General features: G+C 42.6%; 1 protein-coding gene across 3 annotated transcripts in view; it reads right to left on the reverse strand.

Moving 5' to 3' along the window:
* Nucleotides 1–26,709, reverse strand: part of PAM (peptidylglycine alpha-amidating monooxygenase) — a 780,628-nt gene that overhangs the window by 307,897 nt on the left and 446,022 nt on the right. For all 3 annotated transcript variants that reach the window (XM_029572646.1, XM_029572654.1, XM_029572664.1), the window contains exon 8: nucleotides 26,424–26,507. In XM_029572646.1, the coding sequence (XP_029428506.1) occupies nucleotides 26,424–26,507 (84 nt within the window). The remainder of the gene's footprint in view (nucleotides 1–26,423; nucleotides 26,508–26,709) is intronic.

Raw genomic sequence — 26,709 nt, forward strand, 5'->3', positions numbered from 1 at the left:
GCTGGGAGAGGGGTACTGGTTCTATTGCTCGAGATTTGAGGAGGGATGAGACTTCCTGTTCGAGCAAGGGAGAGAGTGGTCGGACATCCCCCACATCAGCCAAGGTGGAGAGTCCGCTGGAACAGTCAGGAAATTTAGGTGGTAACCCTCAGTGACTACAGCACATACCCACTGGTCTGTGGTGACTGTATGCCAAATGATGTTGAAGTGGCAGAGCCGACCACCGAGCGGTATGGATGGAAGAGGAGGTTGGCTTACACTCTCTAGTAAGGAGTCAAAACCCTGACGCTGGTCCAGGCTGAGAAGCTGGCTGAGACTTTTGAGGCCAAGTCTGCCTGGATTGACATTTTTGGTAAGGTCTGGAAGGGCGTGTCCTCTAAAAGCCAGAGGATAAAATTTCCTTGGCTTGTAGGCCGGCCGCTTAGAATCACGCCTGAAAGTTCTCTTAGGGTCAGAAGGAAATTCAGACAGCACAGAAGAAAGTTGGCGCGTTTCATGGTGGTCCTTCAACTGCGCCACGGTCTCTCGGATCTTTTCCCTGATGAGATTATCACCCACACAGGGTAGATCTGCTAACCTGTCTTGGACTTCTGGTCTTGTCCGAGGATTTGAGCCAGGCCCATCTTCTTGCACTAATCCCCACTGCAGACACTCTAGAGGCAGAGTCAAAGATATCATTCACAGCGCGGACCTCGTGCTTTCCAGCATCCAGACCTTTTTGAGCCAGAGTATGAAGTTGAGCCTGGAGTTGCTCTGGTAAAGAATCAGAGAAATCCTGGATCCTTTTAAAACGGTCTCTGTTATACTGGGTCATGTATAATTGGTAAGAGGCAATGCAAGATATGAGCATTGAGCCATGGAAGACACGACTGCCAAAAGCATCCAGGGATTTTTGTTCCTTCCCTGGAGGTATGGAGCAATGAGGTTTTGAATATCGTGCCTTCTTCTGGGCTGATTCAACAACAACAGAGTGATGATCCAAATGTGACTTTTGGAACTGAGGAGCTGACTGCACAAGATAGGTGGCATCTGTCTTGCAGTTGACAGTGGAGCCGAACATGGGTGTTCCCAGTTTCTCTTCAGGAGATCAAGCAGGATTTCATGAATAGGTATAGACATGATTTCCTTAGGAGCATCTAGAAATTGGAGTACTTCCAGCATCTTGTGCCTAGAGTCCTCTTCTGTCTGAAGTTGGAAAGGAATGGTTTCAGACATTTCCTTGATGAAATTAATAAAATATAGATCTTCTGGTGGAGACCGTCTTTCATCTGGGGGAGAGGGCTCTGATGGTAGATCATCTATCTTAGGACAAATCATCGGTCCAAGGATTATAGGGCTGATCTCCAGCACCTAGTGGGTCTCCCAGTGGGGAGAAAAGGTGCTAATCCTGAAGGACCAGGCCTAGGCATTGACAGCATCGATGGAGGCACCGAAGGGTTCGGTGACATCTATGGACAAGTTGGTGGTAAAATGCCAGACGGTGGAATGGGTATCTGTTTCTTCATCATCCGATGATAATGGAATCGGTGTGGAAGGCACCGGACCCACCAGTGCTCTCGGTTCCATCGGTGGATGGGCACCGATCAACGCATCCAGTCTGCCCAGCAGCGGTGTGAGCGCTACGGGAATCGGATCGGTGACCGGCTCAGGGACCGGTACTCGTGTCGATGGATGTTAGAAGCCCTAAAGTGCTTTACCGATGGCCTCTTGGAGCATCCGATCCAATTCCTTGCAGAAGCCTGGGAGCATGGAACCCCGGCACTGGAGTAGGAGGCAGCATTGGCGCAGCCAGAGGGTCCACCGGTGAAGGTGGAATCACGGATCCTGGCACCACTGAAGGTGGGGAATGCCTCGGTGACCCAGTCACAGAAGAGAATGGGGCCTTTTCTGGACGGGGCTTCTTTGTTGGTGGCTCTGTCAATATTGATGCAGAGGGCTTGCCTGGATCGGCGGACTGAGCCTTCCGATGCCGATGTCGACGCTTTTCACAATGTTCTCCTCGGTCCCTTTCTTGAGGAGGCAAGGAGGAAATCGAAACCTTTGGAATCATCAATGCTGGACAGGCAGAGGTGTCTCGGTGCTGGCGAGAGGTAGATGCCACCGGCTCAGACAAGGTCGAAGCTATTGATGGAGTAGGGGTTTTTGACTGAAAGAGGAACTCCATTTTCTCTAAACGAGCCTTATGACCCTTCGGCGTCTTTTGGGTATATTTGGTGCAAGTTAGGACATCGTGGTCAGACCCCAAACACACAACACAGACCCCGTGTGGGTCAGTGATGGACATTGTTAGAGTACAGTCGGGGCACCGAAGAAAACCTGACGCCATGACTCAGACAAAAATTTAGCCGCGGTGCGGTCGATGGCTAGTAGGCCCCGAAGGGATAACTCGACGGGAATCGACCACAAGGGTAAAACCTTACCTTTCGACCACGGAGTATGGATATCGATAGGGGGACCCCTATGGGGTAGAATGTTTTTGAAATTTTGAAAGAAGTTCCGTGAGGAAAATTCCTGTCAGGAATCTCAAGAGAACTCCTTAACCAGCGTGGCTACTGCTGCACGGAAAAAAGAAGACTGAAGGGGGACCCCTGCTGGATGCAGCATCAGTGCATTGCTGGGCATGCCCAGTAGGTGCCAGTCAAAGTTCTAAAAACTTTGACAAAAGTGTTCCGTGATTGGGCTCCATCCTGATGATGTCACCCATATGTGAGGACTACCATCCTGCTTGTCCTGTGAGAATATACGTGTATACTTTGACAGTATGCATGCGAGCATGCACACCGTAAGTGAAAAATAAGGTGAATGCAGAGACTAAACGAACCCACTGTACTACTATTAAAATAAATGTAGGAGAGTGCAGAGCAAAGACGCGACCATCTCCTGCGAGCTGTGAGAACGGGGGCAGGAATTCCTACCTGTCTGCAGTACTCCAGCTCCCTGCCGACGCGGAGACGCGGAGGGGCGGACCCAGAGGCGGAGCCCGGAAGTGGCACTTTAAAGCGGGGCGTCCTGGAACAAACTGTGAGAGTGCAGAGCAAAGACGCGACCATCTCCTGCGAGCTGTGAGAACGGGGGCAGGAATTCCTACCTGTCTGCAGTACTCCAGCTCCCTGCCGACGCGGAGACGCGGAGGGGCGGACCCAGAGGCGGAGCCCGGAAGTGGAACTTTAAAGCGGGGCGTCCTGGAACAAACTGTGAGTGCAGAGCAAAGACGCGACCATCTCCTGCGAGCTGTGAGAACGGGGGCAGGAATTCCTACCTGTCTGCAGTACTCCAGCTCCCTGCCGACGCGGAGACGCGGAGGGGCGGACCCAGAGGCGGAGCCCGGAAGTGGCACTTTAAAATCAGGACGTCAGCGGCGCGCTGCTGAAGCCGCGCGCGCTAAAGGGGCGCGCTGAGCAACGGCTTTTGCCCGGCTTCGCCCGGAAACGCCCGGACGCTTGGATCTATGCCTGGATTTACATCTGCAGGTTTGGTACTTGCTAAAGGTACTTTGTTATTTTTTCTTTTACAGAATATGTTTCCGGTTCTCTGAATGACCATCTATGCACCTAAATCCTTAGGCCACATAATAAGAGTTTCTGCTAAAATTCCTCTTGGTAATCGTTTTGAGAATGCCTCCAAAACGTAAAGGGAAAGTGAGAGTTTTTCCCTCACTTCCCATACCATCTCCAATCCAACAGGAAATCAGCAGGTTTTTACTCTCTCCTGCTTTAAATGAGGTGAATGGCAAGGACTCTGATGTGCCACTCAGCCTGGGAGGGCTGATTGTGCCCCCAGACGAGGCTTCACTAAGCCCAAACACCGGCATACCTCCTGCTGAAAGACTGGTGGGAATAAGCTCTGAGGGAGCTATAGCAGAGGTCACCAATGAGCAAGCTTCTATTATCACCAACGGAGCAACTCCAAGTGGTGGAGGAAGAGACTTGGAGTCAGTAATTCCTTTAGAAAGGAACATGGAACCATCTATACCAGGTTATAATCCAGAGTTACCCACCCGTCCAGCGGTGGTAACACTCGAAGTTTTGTGGGAAAAGATGGAGGGAATGTCCCTAAATATAAAGGCTTTAGATAAAAAGGTTGATATGCTAATGAGTGGGAATCAGAAGGAAATGTTACAAATTCAGCGACAAATTAAGGATGTAGTTGACAGGACAAAGAGTTTAGAAAATATTCAAAAGAAAAATATAGAATTCCAGGTAGCTGTAGTTAGGGACAGAGAATCAGTTACTAGAAGGTTGGAATCTCTAGAAAACAGTGCCAAGAAATATAATTTACGTTTTTTAAATTTTCCAAGAGTCATAGGGGAATTACCCTTAGCTACTCTAAAAAAGTTTCTATTGGATAAACTTGGCATTGGTTCTGGGGAAACCATAAATATAGTAAATTGTTATTTTCTCCCTAGAAATAGAAATGTGAACAATAGATCTGATTTACCATTCCAAGGAGACCTCACCAATTTTCTGGAGTCCAGTGCTCAGATCATTGATTGGGGTACACTGTTGGTAAATTTTTCATCACTTAAAGAGATAAATCTAATAATGAAGACATACTTTCAAAAGTATCCTGTTAACTATATGGAAAAATTGATAAAGATATTCCCCGACTTGGCATATCCCACACAATTGAGAAGGAAAGCCTTCTTGGCCTTACGCCAAGAGGCAATTGAATTAGGCTATGCCTTTACATTAAGATTTCCATGTAAATGTATAGTGAAAAAACAGAATGATATATTCATTTTTTTTGTACCGGAACAACTAAAAGAATTTATAGAGCAAAGGAAAATCCCATCCTCCTCCCCTATTTCGAGTTTAAATTGAATGGAAAATAGCAGGTAATATGTTGGCCCTGAATTGTTTTTCTTTTCCTTTTTTTAACTCCCCTTTGATTATCGGTTTAAGTGCAAATCACTCTCAATTATGTTTGATATTAAATGATATTGGGGTTTATTTTGGTTTCATTATAGATTTTGATTATTCAATACTGTAAGCAGTACAGATGTTTCCTAAATATAAATGTAACCCAATACATGTATTTCTATGCAAACTATATTTTATTGTTTGTTTTGAAAACGAGAAATAAAGAATTTAAAAAAAAAAAATAAATAAATAAATAAATAAATAAATGTAAAGAGAAAACTATTTAAACTAACATACTTGAGATGCTCAAACAATAAGTTTTATGACTAGTTCATCCTTCATTGGTTTTATTAATAGCTTTCTTTACTCCCTAAAGACAGTTTAATTTTTTTTTGTATTTACACATATGCTTGCATTAACATTTGTGCACATTATACATGGCTATGTTCCCTCAGCTGAACTTCATTCTTTATCTTTTGGTACAGTATTCATACTTAAGAAATATCTGGATGGAGATAGCAGTGTTATCTAATGATGAACAGCTGGAATGGTTAAATTAAATAACTTTCTTGTATATCATACGGCTGGCAATACTCTTGCTTTAAAAAAAAAACCGTGATAGACACTTTAAAGAAGTTAACTTGGACCCCAATTTCTTGAGCAATTGCTATCCAGTCTCTAACTGTTACGCTTGGGCTGTGTTCTGGTGTAGTGAATACCACCTTCTGGAGTGACTCCAGGTGGAGAGAGATAGGGATGGCTGGAAAGTCTCTGATGATGGTGATAGTGGAGTAGAGTAAGGCTGAAAGCAGTGTCAAATTCCAGACTGGGTCAGGGCAGGCGGCAGGCAAGCAGAGTCAGAGTTCAGGCTGGGTCAGGGCAGGCGGCAGACATGCAGGGAGCCCAAAAGGCCACACACACACGGCAGGGCAGAGGGCCCGAAGGCTACACACCACACGGCAGGGCAGAGGGCCCGAAGGCCACACACCACACGGCAGAGCAGCGGGCCCGAAGGCCACACACCACACGGCAGGGGGCCCGAAGGCCACACACACACGGCAGGGTAGAGGGCCCGAAGGCTGCACACACACGGCAGGGCTGAGGGCCCGAAGGCCACACACACACGGCAGGGTAGAGGGGCCCGAAGGCCGCACACACACGGCAGGGCTGAGGGCCCGAAGGCCGCACACTCACGGCAAGGCTGAGGCCCAAAGGCCACACACTCACGGCAGGGCTGAGGCCCGAAAGCCACACACACGGCAGGGCAGCGGGCCTGAAAGCCACACACACACACAGCAGGGTGGAGGGCCCGAAGGCCGCACGCACAGTAAGGCAAAGCAGGCAGAGCAGAAGGCCCGAAGGCCACATGCACAGCAAGGCAAGGCTGGTAGAGCAGAAGGCCCGAAGGCCACACGCACAGCAAGGCAAGGCAGGTAGAGCAGAAGGCCTGAAGGCCACACGCACAGTAAGGCAGGCAGAGCAGAAGGCCCGAAGGCCACACGCATAGCAAGGCAAGGAAGGCTAGAGCAGGGAGCCCAAGAGAGCTCGATGCAGAAGCATCGATGGAAATGCTAAGCAGGGTTATAAAGGGAAGTGTGGAACATAGAGAAGACAAGGGGAACCAGTCAGGAGAGCATGCTCGTGGGTGACCTCTGGTGGTGAGGCAGCTGCATAGCAGCCATGGTCGTAACACTAACCTACCTTTCCTCAGCAAGATAATTGAAAATGCTGTAATATTAAAACTAACTCATTTTCTGCAAGCAACAAATGACCTGGACCCTTTTACAATTGGGTTTTTGACCCCATCACAGTACAGAGTCTGCTCTAATCAATGTGACTGATGAACTAAAACTCTGCTTAGACCCTGGGCCAGACAGTCTTAAATGGTACTCCTGAATATCTGTTGCATTTAACACCAATGACCATGGAAATACTAATTTCTTGCCTAAGATCTAGGACTCTCAGGCACAGTCTTAGTAGACTCTCTCCTTCGGACAAGCCTCTTCACACCTCAACCTTCTCCCATGTGGTGTGCAGCAAGAATCCTTCCTCTCCCCAACTCATTTGCATGCCCCCCCCCCCTAAACTTGTTAGGGAGTTCAACTTTCCCTAACACACCTATGCAGAAGATATCCAGCTACTGTGTTTCCTACACTCAGATCTGGACAAAGCAATCACAGACCTAAACAACTGCTTAGGAAAATAATCTGGCTCCACTTCAACAAACTGAAAGTGCTGTAGACTGGAAAAGGACTACATCTATATCCACTTCAAAATAATCCTGGAGAGCACATTGCTGTCCTTCAGCAACCAAGTCCATAACCTTGATGTTCCCCTAGACTTCAGACTCTTTATGGAAGCCCAAATACAATCAGGAATAAAATCTGCCTTTTTTCATCTTCACCATCTCCATCACTTCTTTGATAATCTCACCTTTGCAACAGTGGTCCAGGAGAGTATTTCCCAACACTCTCTTGGAGACCCACCTAGCCAGTCACGTTTTCAGGATGTCCATTAATATAACGTGCATGAGATAGATTTACATACATTGAAGACTAAGTGTATGTAAACTCATGCATATTTATTGTGGCAATCCTGAAAACCAGACTGGATAGGTGTGCGTCCAGGAGAGAGTTGGGAAACATTGGTCTAGACCTGTGTAATCTTCCACCTGGACTATTACAACTCTCTTTACACTGGACTGCCTAAAAAGATCATTTATTGGCTAAAACTCTGGCAGAACACAATAAACCGATATGATGCTAGGTGCCAGAAAGTTTGACCATATCACACCACTCCAGAAAACCCTCCACTGCCAGCACACTACCATGTCATTTTCAAAATCATGGTCCTAACTTTCAAGACCCTTAAACGCTGGGCACTATCCTACCTCAATAACAGACTCTACCTACACACACCCTCTCCTGTACTCATAAACCCAAGCCAGCTAGCGATACCAGCTCCCAAAGAAATCAAACTCTCCAATACCAGAACATAAAAACTTTCAGGATCTGTCCCCACACCCTCTGGTATACTCTTGTCACTTGATATCAGACTTACCCCATACCTTCTCACATTCAGGCCTTTAGCCCCATCCAGGTCCTGTATCCCTAATCAGTCCCCTAATCTAAGTTTCCCTGGTTTCCAAAGACTCCACAGATATATTCACTGTAATTATGCTAAACCTACCTTTTGCATCTTGAATCTAAATGTTTTGTATTAATATTTATAGTAGCATGCCTATCCTATTTATAATACCTATCCATAGTATCCCTTTTACAATACCTATTTCCTAAATACAGTAAGATTTAGTGACTGAACTATGTGCAAATTTTTGCTGTTACATGGTTTGAAATCCTTGGCTGGATAAATATGACATAAATAAACAATGATGATGAAACAAAGACCCTCAAGGACTTATTAAAGTATGTCTATATAAGTGCATGGCCACAGTAAAAGAAAATAAGATAACATGATAGCTCCATCAACTACATGCAAGCATTAATATATAGCACAGTAGCTAAATTAGAAATATTTGCCATGCAAGTCTACAGATTAAAAAAAAACCTTTAATATATTCATGGACTTGCTCCCATTATGTAAATAATCCATTTATAGTATGTTCGGGGAAAACCAGGCAAAGGAAAATTATCTGCACTTTGTAAAGCAATTTACTCTTGACCATTTCAGCACAACTGAGTACTTCCAAAGACATAACCATTAGTAATCGGCATTGCCTGATGCTCTCTGCACTTTAATAGCAACCACTTCTTCCTCTCCACATCATTACTCCACCCTCCACATTCATATCTCTCCTTACCAAAAGGGCAGAAAAAGTGAACACTTACGGACAGATTGATGATGTACACAAGTTCAGTTTTAAGACAGTTACTTTAGAAGACATCTCAGAAAAGTTCTTATTTAATTTTATGTTTCAGCAACAGACAAGAAATTTTTAAATATTCAAACATGCAGGTTGCTAATGAAAGCGAGGACTCTGTACTGATGAACAGCTTTGAATCTCTCTCTCAATACTGCCTTGCTAGGATACCAACCAAGCTGTCTGCATGCAGTACTATAAAGTAACATCAATAAAGCAATAAATATGTTGAACATCTATTCTGAGGATGAGAAAGAGAAACACAGCTTGCAACACTGAAAACCAAAAAACATGTTTTCTGCTGTGATGGTTTATGATGGCTTTTGCTCTTGGAGTTCTGCTAAACAGCTTGGCTGCTTCTCCTATTGAAAGTACAGAAAGAAACAAACTCCAAACCACATACAAATGCGTCAGATGAGGGGTTTCCCCAAAATGTATCAAAAACTACAATATTTCTATGCTAAAGGCAGATGTGTCTGAGTAGCAGAATTTAGGAGAAAACCTGAGAAAATTACCAGTCAGCAGTGCATTCTATGAGTTAGGTTATCAATATTACATATTAATCAAACTGGTAATGTTTCTGAACATGTCAACTTCATTACACATATGTTATGCTTCAATTCCTGGGAAACATGTAGAGAAAAAAAAATCCTATTGGCCCAATATGCTTAATGCCTTGTGCAGAATGGTGCAGTTTTACCAAAGTCTAGTATCTCCTCAAAATTCTATTTTGCAGAATTCAGTGCCATGTTTAAGGCCAGAATTCAGTGCCATATTTACACTCAGAGCTGCATTTAAAATTTTGGAACCTATAGGCAGGGTTGGAGAGCTTGGAAATTGGAATCTTTGGGGGTGGAGAAGTTTCTATCCCCTCCCCCTCCCTCAGAGTCCCCTTTGAATTGTCGGCAGGAGCAGGGTCATCCTTAGCACAGTTGCTCCCCTCTTTGGCCGGGGTATTTCCAAGCCTTCAAAATTTGGTGCTTCAGGCAATTGCGGGCCTGTTTAGACTGGTAAGTTAGTATAGCGGCCCCCCCCCCCTCCTGCGTCATTCAGACCGGACTGCACAGTACAGTGATCAGCATGTGCATTGTGCAAACCTCTGAAATGTATAGCGCCTGGGAAATGGGGGAGAACAGCACCACAAAGCAGAGGGGGTTCAACAGGCTACCCACAGAAATAAAATTGGCCCTAGAATTTAGGGAAAAAAGGAGATGGTATCAGAAGGAACCACTGTAAAGTTCTCTTTTCTTTTTAGGTCTTCAAAAGTAATGGGGGTGTTGGTAGAAGACAGCAGTACAGTTCTGAGAGTAGGCAGAACAATTTTATTTTAATACACATTTTCTTTTAAATGTGAGGCTGATCCTCTTATGAAAAAATGTGACCATATTCTCATTTCAAGTTTAACCTAAGATACCGGTTTCTTTTACTTTTGATATTGTTAACCTATAGCCTTATCTTTGCAGACATACGTCCCTGCTTCTTGACCTTTTACCTATATCATTCTACAAAGCAACTAATTAGCAAAAGGGGAGGAAGGGAAGCTTGAGGTCAGTAGTTGAAGCAGGAACTGCAGAGATTAGAATTTGGCACTAGTTAAAAAAAAAACCCTGGGGGTCCATCTAACCTGCTTAACCAAACTATTTCTTTCTGCTAGGGAAGTTTGCCTGACTGACTGTGTCTTTTCTTTCTTTCTTTTTTTTTTTTTTTTTAGTTTTAACGGTTTTTATTTAGGAAATGTCTCCAAAAACCATTTGTACCAACAGTCAATACAAGCTAATAAATGTACATAAACATGAGAACTGTGTTACCAATAAAGGCGTACAATGACCAATAACCTCTGTGCTCTCTTATGGTAAGCTAGATAATCATTGGCATTCAACTGTACAGATAATTATCAAATGACTTTTCTTTCTGTTTGAATGTGTGTGTGACAGAGCTGTTCCCCGTTCCCCACCCCTGTCTCAAATCTACACATACACATCTGAACAATTAGGCAGCAAGGAGGAAATATATATTAACAGGAGCCAGCTAGTGCAAAATAAACCTTCATTCCAACTTGTGGGTAGATTTTCAAAGGGGTACGCGCCGGGCTCGGCGCGCGCAGGTTGCACAAATGTGCACCCCCTTGCGCGCGCCGACCCCGGATTTTATAAGATACGCGCGGCTACTCGCGTATCTTATAAAATCCAGCATACTTTTGTTCGCGCCTGGAGCGCGAACAAAAGTACGCCCTCGCGCAATTTTATAAAATCCGGCCCTTGGTAAATAGAGTACCGCCTGTTTAGGAGGTTTGAGAAAATAAGTGTGCATAATAGCATCAATTGGGAGCCTTATAAAAAATAAGAGCAAAATTTACCCTGACTAAAATTGGAAGAAACAGCAAATCTATTAGGGATTATAAGTAAACAGAATAGGAAAAATTTCTCGTCACCAAGGAAAATACTACTTTATAACAGGAAGGGGAGAGTAAGTGATTGAGGCCCAATTTTTGTCATCTGCAAATAGAACAAATTAGTTAAGTAAAACTTTCTAGGGCAGCTTGATTGGTAGCAAATTATCAGATCTTTATGGGCTTGCTAACCACAGGGAGGTTAATTTCCCCAAGCCATTTCCACACTTAACTGTGCTTCACCTGCAGAAATGGGCTTTTAGAAAATTGCCTGCCCGACATGCAGGGGAAACTCCGTGTGCAGGGCCTGTACGTGTACGCGCATACTTTTGCTGTAGGGGTAGGCGATCCCAGGGGAGGGGCTGGGGAGGAGTTTGCACTCTCTCAAATAATATTGACCACATATGGTAGATTTTCTGGGATAATTTTCAAAAGGAAAAAAAATGCATGCGTATTTTCCCTTTGAGAATTAGTGCACCCTTCACGGATACAAATTATCCACAGCACTGCAAGTTTTAAAATTGCTCCTTACAGGGACTAAAATCCTGCAGAAACAAATACAGTTTAATCCAATTGTGATTTTATACAAACAAAAAAAAAGCTTTACTGTAAAAAGAGCGCCTTGCAGTCTCCTAATGCAAAGCAAATCCATTTTCTTCAGTTATTAAGTATTTAGCCCCAACTGCCGATTTAATAGCAGTTTATGAGCCACAATATATCATAATCCTGTCACCAGAATACTATTAATCTGTGGCAGGAGAATGCCTACTAAATAGGGAAAACGATTTCAAAAAGACTAAAGAAAATATCGTTTAAATAAGCAGAGAAGAGATATTTTTTATTTTCTGAAACACCTGAAAGCCCTTTCCATAGACTTAAATATGCCTTTGACTGACCACATATTTTGTAAAATAGGATACAAATCAAAATGAACAATACTGGTAACATAACACACAAGCAGTAAAATCAATAAGTGTGTCTAGGGTCGCCGACCTGCCTTATTTTAATTAAGGGAAGCTGGCGGCTGGCAGGACCTTTAAAATTTGCAATCAGCAGCAAACTACAGAGCAACTACCTCCTCAGCAGCAGCAGGCACTCCCTGTTTCCCCCTCCTGGGCTCAGTGGGGTGGCAGCAGCAGCAGATTATGAGCAAGGTGACTGAGATGTTACACTCAGACTTAAATTTTAAGACTCGTGCGCACATGGACGCAGTGATTTTATAACACATGCACGTATATGCACACGTTATAAAATCAGCCATACGCACGTACTTGCACATGATTTTATATTGACGTGTGCGCAACTGCGCACAAATGGCAATGAGCACATAAATGGGGGGAAGATACGCACGCTGATGCAATTGCCTGTTTCCCCAGTTTGTTCCCAGTTCGCCCCAGTAAAGGAGAGGATTCCCTAAGCCCCCTAGCTAACTTGCCTCCCTTTTATCCTATTAGCCCCGAGCCAATCCCACTGTCTAGCCTAGCTTTTTTTTGTTTTGTTACATCACTTACATGCTGTCCATAACAGAAGTAAAGTTACGCAGTAAGGGACCCCGACACGCGCTTGTGCAAGTAAATGCTTACACGCTGACTTGGCCCGCCTATGATTTGTGTGCATGGTGGGAGATACACGCATACCTATGCGGGTTTTAAAATCCCTGTCTGCGTGTCAGCCGAGTCACATGCATATCTCCCGGCTTTGACACGAGTAGGGGTTTTAAAGTCTACCAGATAGACCTTACAGTGGGTCCTGCCATGCCTCACCTTTTTCCATACCACACAGGAAGCCCGCATGTGAAGAGCACTGTGGGGGGCTGAGAGTACACAATGCTTCAGGCCGCACACTCCCTCACAATCTGCTATCGCTGCCATTGAGCCAGAGATCTGCTCCAAAACTTCCCCCACTTCAGGAGCGAATAGAGAGGTGAAGAGAGAGTTGGAGCAGGGAAAGAGGAGCATAGATCTATGGAGGTTGGGGGAAGAAATGGAGAAGGGGTTTGGCTGTTCAATGAAAGAATGAGTTGGTAACCCAAAATATATTTCTTTATTAATGTATTTATAAACTGCTATGGCCTTCATTCTAAGTAGTGTACATATTAAAACACTCAAAAATAAAAATATGAAACATCAACATCGCAAAACACAACCAGAAAGAATAAAATTAAAAATCTTAAAACACTCAAACAAATATAATAACATGATTAAAAAAATCTCCTCTCTTAATTGTTGTGGAAGATCATTCCACATTAAACGACTAGCAACAAAAAAGGATCTCTCTCTGGTCTCATCCAAATGCACCAATTTTACTTAAAATAACTAAAATGTTCTGACCAGAAGATCTTAATGCATGTGTTGGTCTACAGATTTTTAAAAGTGAACTAAGGATCCCAAGGCATCTGAGGTTCAGCACTTTGTGAAACTCTTAAAAACTATTAAGGAGACGGATTGGAAGACTTGCTGCTGCTTTGATAATAGACATGGGAAGCCCTGAATAGACATTTACAGAAGTCAATGTAATTCAAAACATGTGCTTGCACACCACTTCTAAAATCCTCCGCAGGAGGTAAAGGTTTTAATTTACTCAATTTAGGAAGTTTGAAAAAAGCAATTTTTACAACAATTCGTATTTGAAGGTGAAAAGATAAACCTAGATCAAACAATATATCCAGGTTACAAATCTGTTGAGAAATTAAAATTTTCAGTGGTCACTTCTGAGGTAAAATGTTTCAGTATGATAGCCTCAGTTTTATTAATATTTAGAGCCAATCAATTAGCAGCCAACCATTTAACAGCTCCCAAAAGCACACTAACTCTGTTAAAAGCAGAAACAAAAAAGGACTCAGAAAAAAGAACAGGAATAAAAATTGGATCTAGCCTCCACCGAGACAATAGCCATTATTAAATATCACGCACATAATTAAATCATATTGAATATATGTCACATGCAAGGGGAACATTCAAATTTCGACTACCAGCATGAACAATTTTCTTAAGTGGTCAGCCATAGTCTCATCGTTACCACTTATATACCATGTTATCTTAAAACTAAGGAAAAATGTTTTTGAACCTTTTTATCTATGCGCCTAAAATTTTCTTGTACTCATTTTTCATTCGTGTATATACTTAAAAACTTCATGAATAGAACCGAGGAAATGCACTCCAATGATAAAATATCCAGTCACCCAAGGAGATGCACAAAAGTTGGAAAGGTCCAAACTTGAATGAATTTGTAAGAAGCAAATCTTTTTATTTACAAGAACGGCAACTCCTTTGCTCATCTGTCAAACATAAGTTCTCAATAGGGTCCCCCGACACGGGCTCTCCTTGTTCCGTCAAATGTTTGAATGTGACTCTATATTTAAGTTGTTAAAAATTCTTATCTTCTGTCCCTCCCAACAAAGCCTTTCAGCGAAACACGGTGTCCGTGTCGGGGGACCCTATTGAGAACTATTATGTTTGACAGATGAGCAAAGGAGTACCGTTCTTGTAAATAGAAAGAGTTGCTTCTTACAAATTCATTCAAGTTTGGACCATTTCAACTTTTGTGCATCTCCTTGGGTGACTGGATATACTTAAAAACTTACCATTCAAAGAAGCTTGTTGTTATATCCTCTTGCTCTGCCATAGTGATTCAATCACTCTAATCTGAACCAGACTGGTAATGGCATTACTGTTGGTAATATCCTTGTTGCTTTTAAATTAATGTTCCAACATGCCTTACATTTGTCCAATAGTACCCAGTACCCTTCATGGGCTGCATTTCAAAGAATTAACCTCTTCTTCAGGGGTGTGCAAACACCTTAATCCTCACTGCTACTGGTTCCAATATGGAATCAGACACCTCCAGATACCTGATAAGTACCAGAGCACCCAGAAATCTTAAAGCCTGTTTTTGCCCTTGAAAAGGCTGGAAGCATAACTGACTGATTCAAATGAACGACCTTCGGTAAAAAGGAGGGTAAGAAATAAAAGAACTCAGAATCTGAATCCTATAATGAGAAAAAGATATCTGCAAGACAGCACCTGATTTCTGAAATGTGCTGAGCTGAACAAATGGCCACCAGAAAAATCAAGGGAAGATTTTTCAAAGAAACCTGTTTCAGAGATTCAAAAGGAAAAGTAACTAAAGCCTTGAAAGCAAGACTGAGATCCCACTGAGGAACCAAAGGCTGAAATGGAAGATGTTGTTTAACTCCCCATAAAAAATGGGACATGTCCAGATGAACAGCCACCTGCAAATCTTTGCCCTGTAATAGGAGATAGTGGCAACCTGAACATTCAGGCAATTCAAAGCCAGTCCTTTTTCCAAACCCTTTTGAAGAAAAGCCAAAATACCGGGAACATCAGAGTGCCAAGAAGATATTAAGCGCTACCTGCAGAACACCTTGAAGATACATCTCTAAGATGCGCCACATGTGAATGCAAGGCAAGGAAGCAGAAGTCTTACAAGTCTTCATAAGTGTGGAAATAAATGAAGAAGATTAGCTCTTCTTCCTCAAACATACCTTTTCAAGATCCAAATTGTAAGAAAAAACTGAGAAGGGTCATCTATAACAATCAGGCCCTAAATCAAAAGGTCCATGGCATCTGGAAGGTGCAGAGGAAGGTATTCCTGAAACCTGATCAGATCCGCATACCAAGGAGCCACAGACCAATCTGGAGCCACCAGAATCACATGACTGCTCTCCATTTCTATCTGTTGCAGAACCCTGCCAATCAGAGACCAAAGAGGGAACAAGTAAAGAGGCTCCCCTTCCAGCCAAGGCTGAACCAAAGTATCTATTTCATGGGAACCAAGCTCCCTGCAATGGCTGAAAAACTGTGGGACTTTTAGTATTCTTGCAAGTAGCCAATCAATGTGAGGCAAAACCCACCTGAGAACAATATGATGAAAGGCATCTTGGTTGAGCTCCCACATGCCGGGATCCAAAGTTTTCCTGTATAGTCCATGTGTACATTTTCGTATTTTGCAATCTGAGTTGCCAACAAAAGCTACATTCTCTTCTGCCCAGGGAAAAAGAAGATTTGTTTCTTCAGACACTCCAGTCTCCTGGTGCCACCCTGTCTGTTCACACATGCTACCACTGTAACAATGTCGGACAGCACCCATACTGCTTTCCCTTGTATCAAGGGAAGAAAATGAGACAGAGCTAACCATATGGCCCTGATTACCAACCTGTTGAAGGACTAGGTTGCCTCCTCCGAAGACCAGAATCCCTATGTCAACTAGTCCAGATGAAAACCCCAGCCAGACATGCTTGCATTCATTTGGACCACAATACAAGATGGAGAGATCAGACTGAAACTACACAAAAGATTCTGAGGGATTGTTCACCATGCAATTCTTATCACCACAGATTGCAATGGCAGAGACAGCTCGTAATTTTAAGATTAGGGCGACCACTGAGATAGAAGAAAATGCTGGCGAGGTCTCATATGAGCCCTGGCACAGGGGAACAAGTCCAGAGTGGCCACCATGGAACCCTACAGGTGAAGTTAATCCCAAGATCTTGGCAATAGAAGGGAAAGATAATTGCACACCTGAAGTATCAGCTTGTCTACTCTTATCATTGTCAGGTAAAACCAGCCAGCCTTAGTGTTGAAGTGAAGTCCCAGGTATTTCAATGACTGAGAAGGTACCAGACTGCTCTTCACAAAATTGACTACCCAGTCCAAGTTTTCTGAAATTTGGATCATGGTCAGATGTTTGAATACCTTCTTGATATCAGTTGGCCCTAATTAATCAACTGTCCAATCAGGAATGAACATTGATCCCTTCTTATTTCAAACACATTGCCACTACCACCATGATCTTGGTGAAGACCCATGGAGCTGCAGCCAACCCAAAATCAGTGCCCTGAATTGAAAATGCTCCTGAACACAAAAACAGAGATACTTCTGATCTTCGTGCTTGATGGGAATAGGAAAAAAGGTTTCCAAGAGATCCAGGGAAGACAGATACTTGCCCTGGCAAACTTCCATGAAGCCTGAATGAAGCACCTCCATCTGGAGACAGGAAATCAGATTGAAATCTAGGATGGGTCTGTAAGTTCAGTCTTTCCTGGGAACCACAAAGTAGATAGAGTAGCTACTGTGCCTTCTCTTAGAAAAATAAACTGGAAGCACAATTTGGAACAGCTAGAGCCTCATCTGAGTATCACAGACTGATTTTTACTCAGAAACACAGAAACATGATGGCAGAGGAATGCCATGTGACCCATCTAGCTGCCCATCTGTCCAATTTATCTAGTCCCTACAATTTGCCATCACTCCCTCCAAGATCCCCTGTATTTATCCCATGCTTTCTTGAATTCAGATACACTTGACAGTAGAAGTCCAGGGAGAGACCACATATTGGGAATCTGAGCATGGAGCTCCAAGGCATAGCTGAGGTGGATCAGCTCTCACACTCACTGATCTGAGGTTATCCAGGTCCACTCCTGGTGAAAAAAAAAAAAAGTTGTAGGTAACTTCCTACTGGAAGGACCAGTAAGTAGACCCTGCAAGCTTCACTGAGAAGCTGACCAATTCCCAAGGAGGAGACAGAGTCAGGTTTGGGCTTTCAGAAACCCCTGCTCCTCAAGGCTTGTGAACTTCAGAAGGAACAAAGCCACTGCTTACCTGGCTTACACAACCTAGAATCACAAAACTAACCTTCATCTCTAGCAGACTGATAGAAGGAGCGAGGCTTATCCTCAGAGAGGTTTTGAGGCTTTAGATCTCCCAGATTCTTTACCAGTTGTTCCAGATCTTTCCCAAATAATAGCCTCCCCTCAAAAGGAAGCTTCCCCAACCAAGACTTTAATCAAGTATCTGCAGACCAGTTACAAAGCTAAAGAAGTCTCCTAGTTGCTCCAGCTGAAGCTTACAGAGAAAAAATTTGAAGAAGATCATACAAGGCATCCACCAAAACAGCAGCAGCGGCCTACATCTAAGTATCTCCTCACTTTCCTATAGCTGTTGTATCCAGTGCAAGAACACCCGAACCATAAAACCACCACAAATAGAAATATGAGCTGCCAGTTACGGAAGTAAACAAATGCTTCAAGGGAATCTCTATCCTGTGGGTCCTTTAGAGAAGTGCCATGACATCTAGTAACAGCTGTGACCACAGCAACCACCCGTGCTTAACCACTTCAGGAGGGGAGGAAAAAATTTAAGAAGATTCTTCACACTTTTGAGATAAGACTTCCACTTCACTAACACCATCTTCTGCACCTCAGAACGCACCTCTTTTCATTGTCAGGTAAAACCAGCCAGCCTGGTTCCATACAGGAGCCTCCTCAACCTTAGCATCTGCTATTCCAGGGCAAGAAACCACCAGATCAATCAAAGCTATAATCTCTTCCTTATGAAAGAGACTGATAATTGTGTCATCTTCCTTATTAAAGATAACCTCCCTTTCCTCCAGTCCTCAGGGTCTTCTTGATGTTTTTCCAGGTCTAGGGAGAGTGGGTTCTGCCAATCCCTGAGAATGCTTGCCCAAAGTCAGGGCACAAAAAGAGTCTTGACAGTCCCTGCAGAATATTCGGGCTTCCCATCAGGCTTCTGAATAGCACAGAATGCCCGATGTAAAAATTTAAAAAACTCTGGGGAGAATTCTGCAACAGAACTAAACTGGTCCGAGGGAAAATGAATCAGGGGATTGGGGGGGGGGGGGGGGACAGGTATAAGGACCAGAGGATACTCAGACTCCATTTCTGAGCCCTTCCACTGCTGGTGAAAAATAGAGGCAGCTACAGGAACATGGCCTAAAAGGCTGACATCAGAGGCCTCTTCCCGACCAAGCCCCTTTAGCAATAACTATTCAGTCATGGAAGACATTCCCAAGGCTAGACGAGTATCAGATGTCCCACCGGAGACCATTGAACATTCTCCCGGAATCTCCCCCGCCATAACGCAGGCCATGCAGAGAAGCCCCATGACCCAGCTCAACGAAGACTGAAGCTCAAAGGCCCCCCCCCCCCCAGAAGCAACCACGTACCCTATAACAGGGAATCTGCTAGATATTTATATTTATTTTATTTATTTATAGGTTTTTATATACCGACAACCGTTTGCACATCGTGTCGGTTTACAGATAACTTAAAACTTTTTGGCAGTGTCATTACATAGAACTTTTTGGCAGTGCCATTACATAGAACTGTAAACGATGCAAACAAGAGAAAAAACATGAACACATGGAAAAAGGATAACTATTTACAGGGAGCGACGGTTCCTCAACCGGAGGCGGAAGAGGGATATAAGCCTCTAAGCTCCTACTTGTTCAATTCATGGCATGTCCCCTAGTCAGAGTACTTTTAAAAGGGTAAATAACCATTCCCTATTTACCCGTTCTATCCTGCTCATGATTTTTTAAACCTCTATCATATCCCCTTCTCCAAGCTGAAAAACTAACCAGTTTAGCCTTTTTTTTTTTTTTCATTTTTTAAAAACAGAGCCATTCCATTTTTTTCTTTTTTAAACAGAGCCATTCCATCCCTTTTATGATTTGGTTGCACTTCTCTGACTTTTTCTAGTTCTGTTATATCTTTTTTGAGAAGAGGTGACCAGAACTGCACACAATACTCAAGATGTGGTTGCACAATAGATCAATATTCTCAGTTTTATGCTTTATTTCTTCCTAAATAATTCTCAACATTACATTTGCTTTTTTGACCACACAATTTGCTGAACGAGGATTTTAACATATTATCCCACAAGATCATTTTCCTGAGTGCTGACAATAACACAACATTGGGGTAGATTTTCAAAGGGATACGCGCTTAACCCCCGAAAACCTACCCCAAACCCCCCCTGCGCGCGCCAAGCCTATTTTGCATAGGCTCGGCGGTGTGCGCAAGCCCCGGGACGCGCGTAAGTCCCGGGGCTTTGCAAAGGGGGCGTGTTGGGTGGGCGGCACGAATTTCGGGGTGGGCAGGAGGCATGTCGGGGGCGTGACGCCGGCTTTCGGCAGGCGTAAATCTGCCAACAAAGGTAGGGGGCGGGTTTAGATAGGGCCGGGGGGGGGGGGGGGGGGGTCGGTTAGGTAGGGGAAGGGAGGGGAAGGTGAGGGGAGGTGGAAGGAAAGTTCCCTCCGAGGCCGCTCCGATTTCGGAGCGGCCTCGGAGGGAACAGGCAGCGCGCACCGGGCTCGGCGCGCGCAGGTTGCACAAATGTGCACCCCTTGCGTGCGCTGACCCCGGATTTTATAAGATACGCGCGTATCTTATAAAATCCTGCGTACTTTTGTTCGCACCTGGTGCACGAACAAAAATACACGCACGCATAAATTTATAAAATCTACCCCATTGTGTACCTATAGTTAGGATTATTTTTTCCCATGTGCATCACTTTGCAATTGTCCACATTATGTTTCATTTGCCACTTAGATACCCAGTTCAGCAAGGTCTTTCTACAGTTCCTCACAGTCTGTTCCTGTTACAACTTTGTCAAATTTGTAAAAGCACAAAATTATTCAATCTCAATCATCACTCCCTTTTCCAGATCACTTATGTAAATGCAAACAGCACCAGTTCCAGTACAGAGATCCTAGGAACTCCACTTTTCACCTCTCTCCATTGAAGATAGCTGGTCATTTAGTCCAACTAGTTTTCTTGGGTTTTTTTTTTTTTGTTTTGTTTGGTTTTTTTAACAATACCAAGCCACAGTAGGAAATCACTTAACCCTTGACTTTTTAATTTCTTAAGGAGTCTCGTGAGGGACTTTGTCAAATACCTTCTGAAAATCCAACACAAGACTTGCCATACTGGGTCAGACCAAAGGTCCATCAAGCCAGTATCCTGTTTCCAATAGTGGCCAAGCTAGGTCACAAGTACCTGGTAGGATCCCAAGGTATAGATAAATTCCATGCTGCTTATCCCAAATCCCACTGTCATGCTTTGAAACATGCACACGATGACCATAGAAGCTAGATCAACCTCTCCTGTCATTCCCACAGCTGCAGTCCAAGCTCAGGATGCCCCCCAATTCCTATCATCATCCTGCTAGCAGCTCGTGAGTTTAGGTATCGGGAGGGAAGGAGTTAACGAGCGGAGACATCCAAATAACCATATCAACCATCTAGCTGTTATCTACACGTTTATTTACAGCAGAGGTAGGCAACTTCGGTCTTCAAGTGCCATAGACAAGTCTGGTTTTCTGGATATCCATAATGAATATGTATGAGATATTTGCATACAATGGAGGTAGTGCATGAAAATATCTCTCATGCATTTTTCATTGTGGACATCTTGAAAACCAGAACTAATTGTGGCACTCAAGGACTGGAGCTGCCTAACCCTGATTTACACCTTCAAAAATTTCTAGTACATTGATGAGGCAGCAGTTCCCTTTGTTGAATTTGTGTTTGCTCTTCCTCATTAAACCATGACTATATAAACAGTAAACCTGTTCTTAAGCAGTGCTTCTATTATATTGCCTGGCACAGACAACAGGCTTGTCTATAGTTCCTGGAGCCCTTTTAAAAATGTTACATTGGCCACCCTCCAGGCATAGCGGCTGATTTTAATAACAGATTACATATCACTAACAGGTCTACAATTTCATATTTGAATTTTTAGAACTCTGGGTTGAAAACCATCCAGGCCTGCTGACTTGTTATGCTTTAGTTTATGAAGTTGCTCTATTACATCTTCCAGTTTCAATAATTTTTTCAGTTCCTCTAAATAATCACTTTTAAAGATCATCAACATCCTCCCCAGTAAAGAATGCTATGTCCCATACTGCCTGAGCCCTCTTTTCCCCCCCCAGTAGACTAGTGCTTCAACTGACTCCCTCACAAGCTTCTTGCTTCTGAGGAACTTGAAAGCTTATTATTAGTTTTTGCCTTTATGGCCAAGTTTCTTCTCAAATTCTTTTTTGGCCTGCCTTAATGTTTTATACTCAACTTGCCCATGCTTATGTTCTTTCCTATTTTTATTTGGATCTGCCTTCCATTTTTTCAAAGATGACTTTTTTTTTCCTTTAATAGCCTATTTACCTCACCATGTAACCGTGCTGGCAATCGTTTGGTCTTCCTTCAACTTTTTTTTTTTTTTTTTTAACATATTAAATATATTTTATCTGGGATTCCAAGATAGTATTTGTAAACATCTCATGCAAACTGTTAACCCTCCTTTTTTTTTTTTTTTCTATTTTCATTATTTTGTCATAGTCTCCCTTTCTTACTTGCTATCCCCTTCCAGTGATTAAGTCAAATGTGATTGCCTTATGATTACTATCACCAAGTGGCTCCATTACCTTTACTCCTTCTACAGAGTCCGACGTTGCAGTGAGAACCAGAATTAAAGTAGTTTCCCTCTCATCGGTTCCAGGAACATCTGCTCCATGAAGCAATCATTAATGGCATCTAGAAATGTTAACTCCCTAGCACGCCCTAATGAGTCAATAACCTAATATTGGAGTAATTTAAATCTTCATTATCATGTTTCTAATTGTATTAGCATTTCACACTCTTTATTCTGGCCAGGGAGAATGTGATATATCACCCACTGTTATACTCTTCCCTATCATACATGGAATTTCTATTCATAAAGATTCCGGAGTCCAGACTGTTTCCTGTAGAACTTTTACCCTGCTTGACTCTGCCATCCTTAACATATGATGCCACCCTTCCTAATTTGGTGTGCGCTATTACTTTGATGCAGTTTGTATCTGGGAATTACAGGTTATCCTCTTTCCATCATAACTTGAAGATGTCTATTATGCCTGTATCTTCATTTGAATTCTCCAATCTTATTTCTTAGAATTCTGAGATTTGTATACAATTAAAAGAATGCTTTTTATTTCTATTGACAATCTGCTTAATAATAGCAGTTAATGCAGATAATTTGAAGTCTTTGTATATGTCTGCCCTAAATTTAAATCCACCTGAGCTATTTCAGCCCTTACCACAATCTCTCTAGTGGAATACTCTAACTTTCTTGTTTAGACAGCGTCTTTAGCAGATCTCACTCTGAACCATGCGCTCCTGAGCATCAGATAGCTTTTCCCCCATGATCTAGTTTAAAAGCTGCTCTCTCTCCTATTTAAATGTTAGCTCTAGCAATCTGGTTCTACTCTGGTTAAGGTAAGCCCATCTCACTGGAATAGGTATCCCCTTCCCCAAAATGATCCCAGTTCCTATCAAATCTAAAACCCTCTTTCCTGTACCATCATCTCATTCATGCATTAAAATCCTCATGTCCTACTTTGTAACTGGGAACATTTTTTAAAATGCTAGCCTGTAGATTCTGGATTTCAATCTCCTACCTAAATCCTAAATTTGAATTCCAGATTCTCCCCCTCCTGCATCTTCCTATGTTGTTGGTAGTCACGTGTACTACGACAGCCATTTCCTACCTTATTCTCTCTAGGTGATGCATGAGACCCACCACCTTCGACTGGCAAATTACCAAGTGATCCTCTCACTCACTGACCACCCAGCTATTTATATTTCTAATGATTGATTTGCTAATAATGGCAGTCCTATACCTTCCAATCTGAGCTTGGCCCTGGAGACATATCCTTTGTGCAAGATAATACGTCTCCTGGAAGGCAGGTCCAGGCTACAGGATCACTTGCTGCTATACTAAGTTGAAGCTCTCCTTCCTGATGTCCTTGCTCCTCTAGCGCAGCACAAGGGCTGCCAGTGTGGAATTAGGACTGCTCTGCTATGTTCCCTATGGTCTTCCTCTATTTCCTCCAGGTCTGCCACCAGGCTAAAATCTGGCATTTCAAAGCAGAATACATTCAGATACCCCTGCCACCACTGAACTGGGTAGTAGTGGCCTGCTGTACCAACCCAGCTACCCCAATAGCCTGTGATGTCAATAGGTCATGCTTCCGCTATCGCCTCATTTTTTGCAACTAAGGATCCTTTGTGCACCTCCACATACAAAAAACAGCACATCACAAAGAATATTTATTTTAAATAATGTTTATATTTCACCTATATCGCTCCATTCTAAGTGTGTATACTTCCTGGAGAACATTTCTTCCAGATCAGATCATTCTATCAATGATCTTTTAATCAGGATTGCAAAAGAAAAAAATTCCAAACTACCTGAGAATATAAATTGAAATCTAAAATGATCAGACATATTAAAATGAATACAAGAAAGATGATTTTCCTCTCATATTACCAGGAGTAAATTTATTTTAATTGTTAATACTGCTTTTGTGTCTCTTTCCTGATCTTACGCATGCCTCTCAAACATAAAGCAAACAAATAAACCTTTACAAATGTAATGACTAAAAAATACCCAAGCACATCCAGCCCATGGTAATCTTTTCTCTGCCATCCTCTCTCTCTCTACGTGTATTTCTGACTTTTTAAAATAAAAAAGGTAAAAAAGCATGGCATTATAAGAAAAAGTAGGACAAGAGCATCTGGAAAAACAGAGAAGCAGGAAAGCGTCAATATGGCAAAGATGTCAGCAGAAGAAAAGATAGCGAAGGCAATAAAGCAAGATGAGAATTTTTTCAGATATGTCAGTGAAAGGAGGAAGGACAGGGGAAGATTGAGAGACTGAGAAGAAAACAAAAGGACTATATAAGGAAAAAGCTGAAATACTAAAGAATTTTGCTTATTGCTCAAAGGGGTGGAAAAGGATCATAGGTGGTTGAAATGGGTACATATGGTAAGGGTGTAGGCACTACACCATTTACAAAAAAAAGAGTGCTTGCATGGAGCTAACAAAACTAAAAGTGGACAAAGCTATAGGGCTGGATGAGAAACATCCTGGGATATGATGAGAACTCAGCAAAGTTCTCACAAGTCTACTGATCATTCTGTTAAATCTATCTTTGGAGATAGAAGTACTTCCATGGGACTGGAGAAGAACAGGTATTATGGAAATTACAGGCTAGTCAGCCTCATCTTGCTTGGGTGTTAGGAATACTAACAGACTTGAGAGGATACAAGAAGTATGGGTTTTAGCAAAGGAAGTTCATGTCAAACAAAGCTGATGGACTTCTTTGAGTGGGTAACCAGAATAATTAGATCAGAGGCAAGTACTGATGTGATGTACTTAAATATCATCAAAGCTTTTGATACTGTCGTGTATAGAAAGCTCATAAATAAACGCAGCAGTCTGGAGTTGAGTCAAGCCTGGATTAAAAACTAGTTGAGTAACAAACATGAAGGATTGTAAAAAATAAAATTCACTTTGAAAAATGGGGCTTAATATGAGGGCTCCATGGATCTGTCCTGGGGCCAGTTCTATTTAGTTTTTGACAGTGATGTTGGAGTGGGTTAGTGGGAAAATGCTTGCCTTTGTCAGACAATGCTAAGATCTGTAAGAGTAGAAACTCCTGAGACAGTAAAAATAAAGAGAAGAGATTTAAGAAAGCTTCAGTGCTTGGCAGTTAAGATTCAACGTAAAACAAACAAAAAAAATGTGCAGAATCATGCATTTGAGGGTACAGCAATCCAAGGTAGCAGCAGTACATGATGGAGACTGGGGCAGTACAGATACTGATGTCCATCAATCAAGAGAGATATTTCGAGAGATCATGTCGGCTGATCTCAAAGTAGCGACAGTGAAACAAGGCAGTGGTCAAAGCTGGACGGATTCTAGGGTTCTTAGGGAGAGGCATAAATCAGTAGGAAAAAAAAAAGGAGGTGATAATGCCTCTATATAGGCTACTGGTGAAACACCACCTAGACTATTGTGCCCAATATAATGATATCATAAGCACCTTCAATGTCCTATATGCCTACCCATTTAAACAAAACGTTTGATTCACATACCAAACCATCAACTTATCCCCTACAGTGGTCGAGTTGCTATTAACTTGTGAAAGATGAGGCTATGTACATAAAAGATGTGGGGTAGGACAGCCAGCTGAACAATTTAATTGGCTTAAATGCCTTTAGGTGCTTTATAGATGCTCCAAATCTGTAATGGTGCTCCCCATCTCAGTTAAAACACTGCATCAGTACCAGTTTTGTATGACCAGAAAGCACTTATGTTCAAGCTGAGCAGTCTCAGTAGTTTAAACTGACTCTACAGGAATGAAAAGGAATGAGTTACTGCCATGCACCATTCCAAAAGCCATTTGGCACTGTAGTGGGTTATCTGCAATGATGTCACAGCTCTTGAGATATCATGACTTGCTTTACTTCCCAACCCACAAGCTGTCTACATTCATGTTTAATGTTATTGCTAAGCAGTTTTAGCTGGTTATTTATGGAATACTGTATTTCATAACTTGTCATTTTAAATAGTATGGTGTACAGTACAGATATATATAGTGAAGAAAAATATGTCTCAGAATTATACCAGAGGATTAAAAAAAATGGCAGCACTTACCTTTGAATGCATGGTTATCTCCAAAATGTACCTGGAGCACAAAATATTTACTGCCGACCTCTCCTCCAACTCTGAATCCAACACCTTAACCAAAGAACAGAAAATATAATTTTAAAAGCTGTCTCTCTATTTTGGCTATATAACTTTAAGGCTGCATTATTACTTTTATATAATACCAAACTAATTCAGGGAGAAGATCAGGATGAAAAGTAAAAAAAAAAAAATTCTGCAAATACTAACTGCAGAAAGAATAATTCTCATCTACTATAATGATGAAGCCGTTCAC

Source organism: Rhinatrema bivittatum, chromosome 1, assembly GCF_901001135.1.
Source record: "Rhinatrema bivittatum chromosome 1, aRhiBiv1.1, whole genome shotgun sequence".
Lineage (NCBI taxonomy): Eukaryota > Metazoa > Chordata > Amphibia > Gymnophiona > Rhinatrematidae > Rhinatrema > Rhinatrema bivittatum.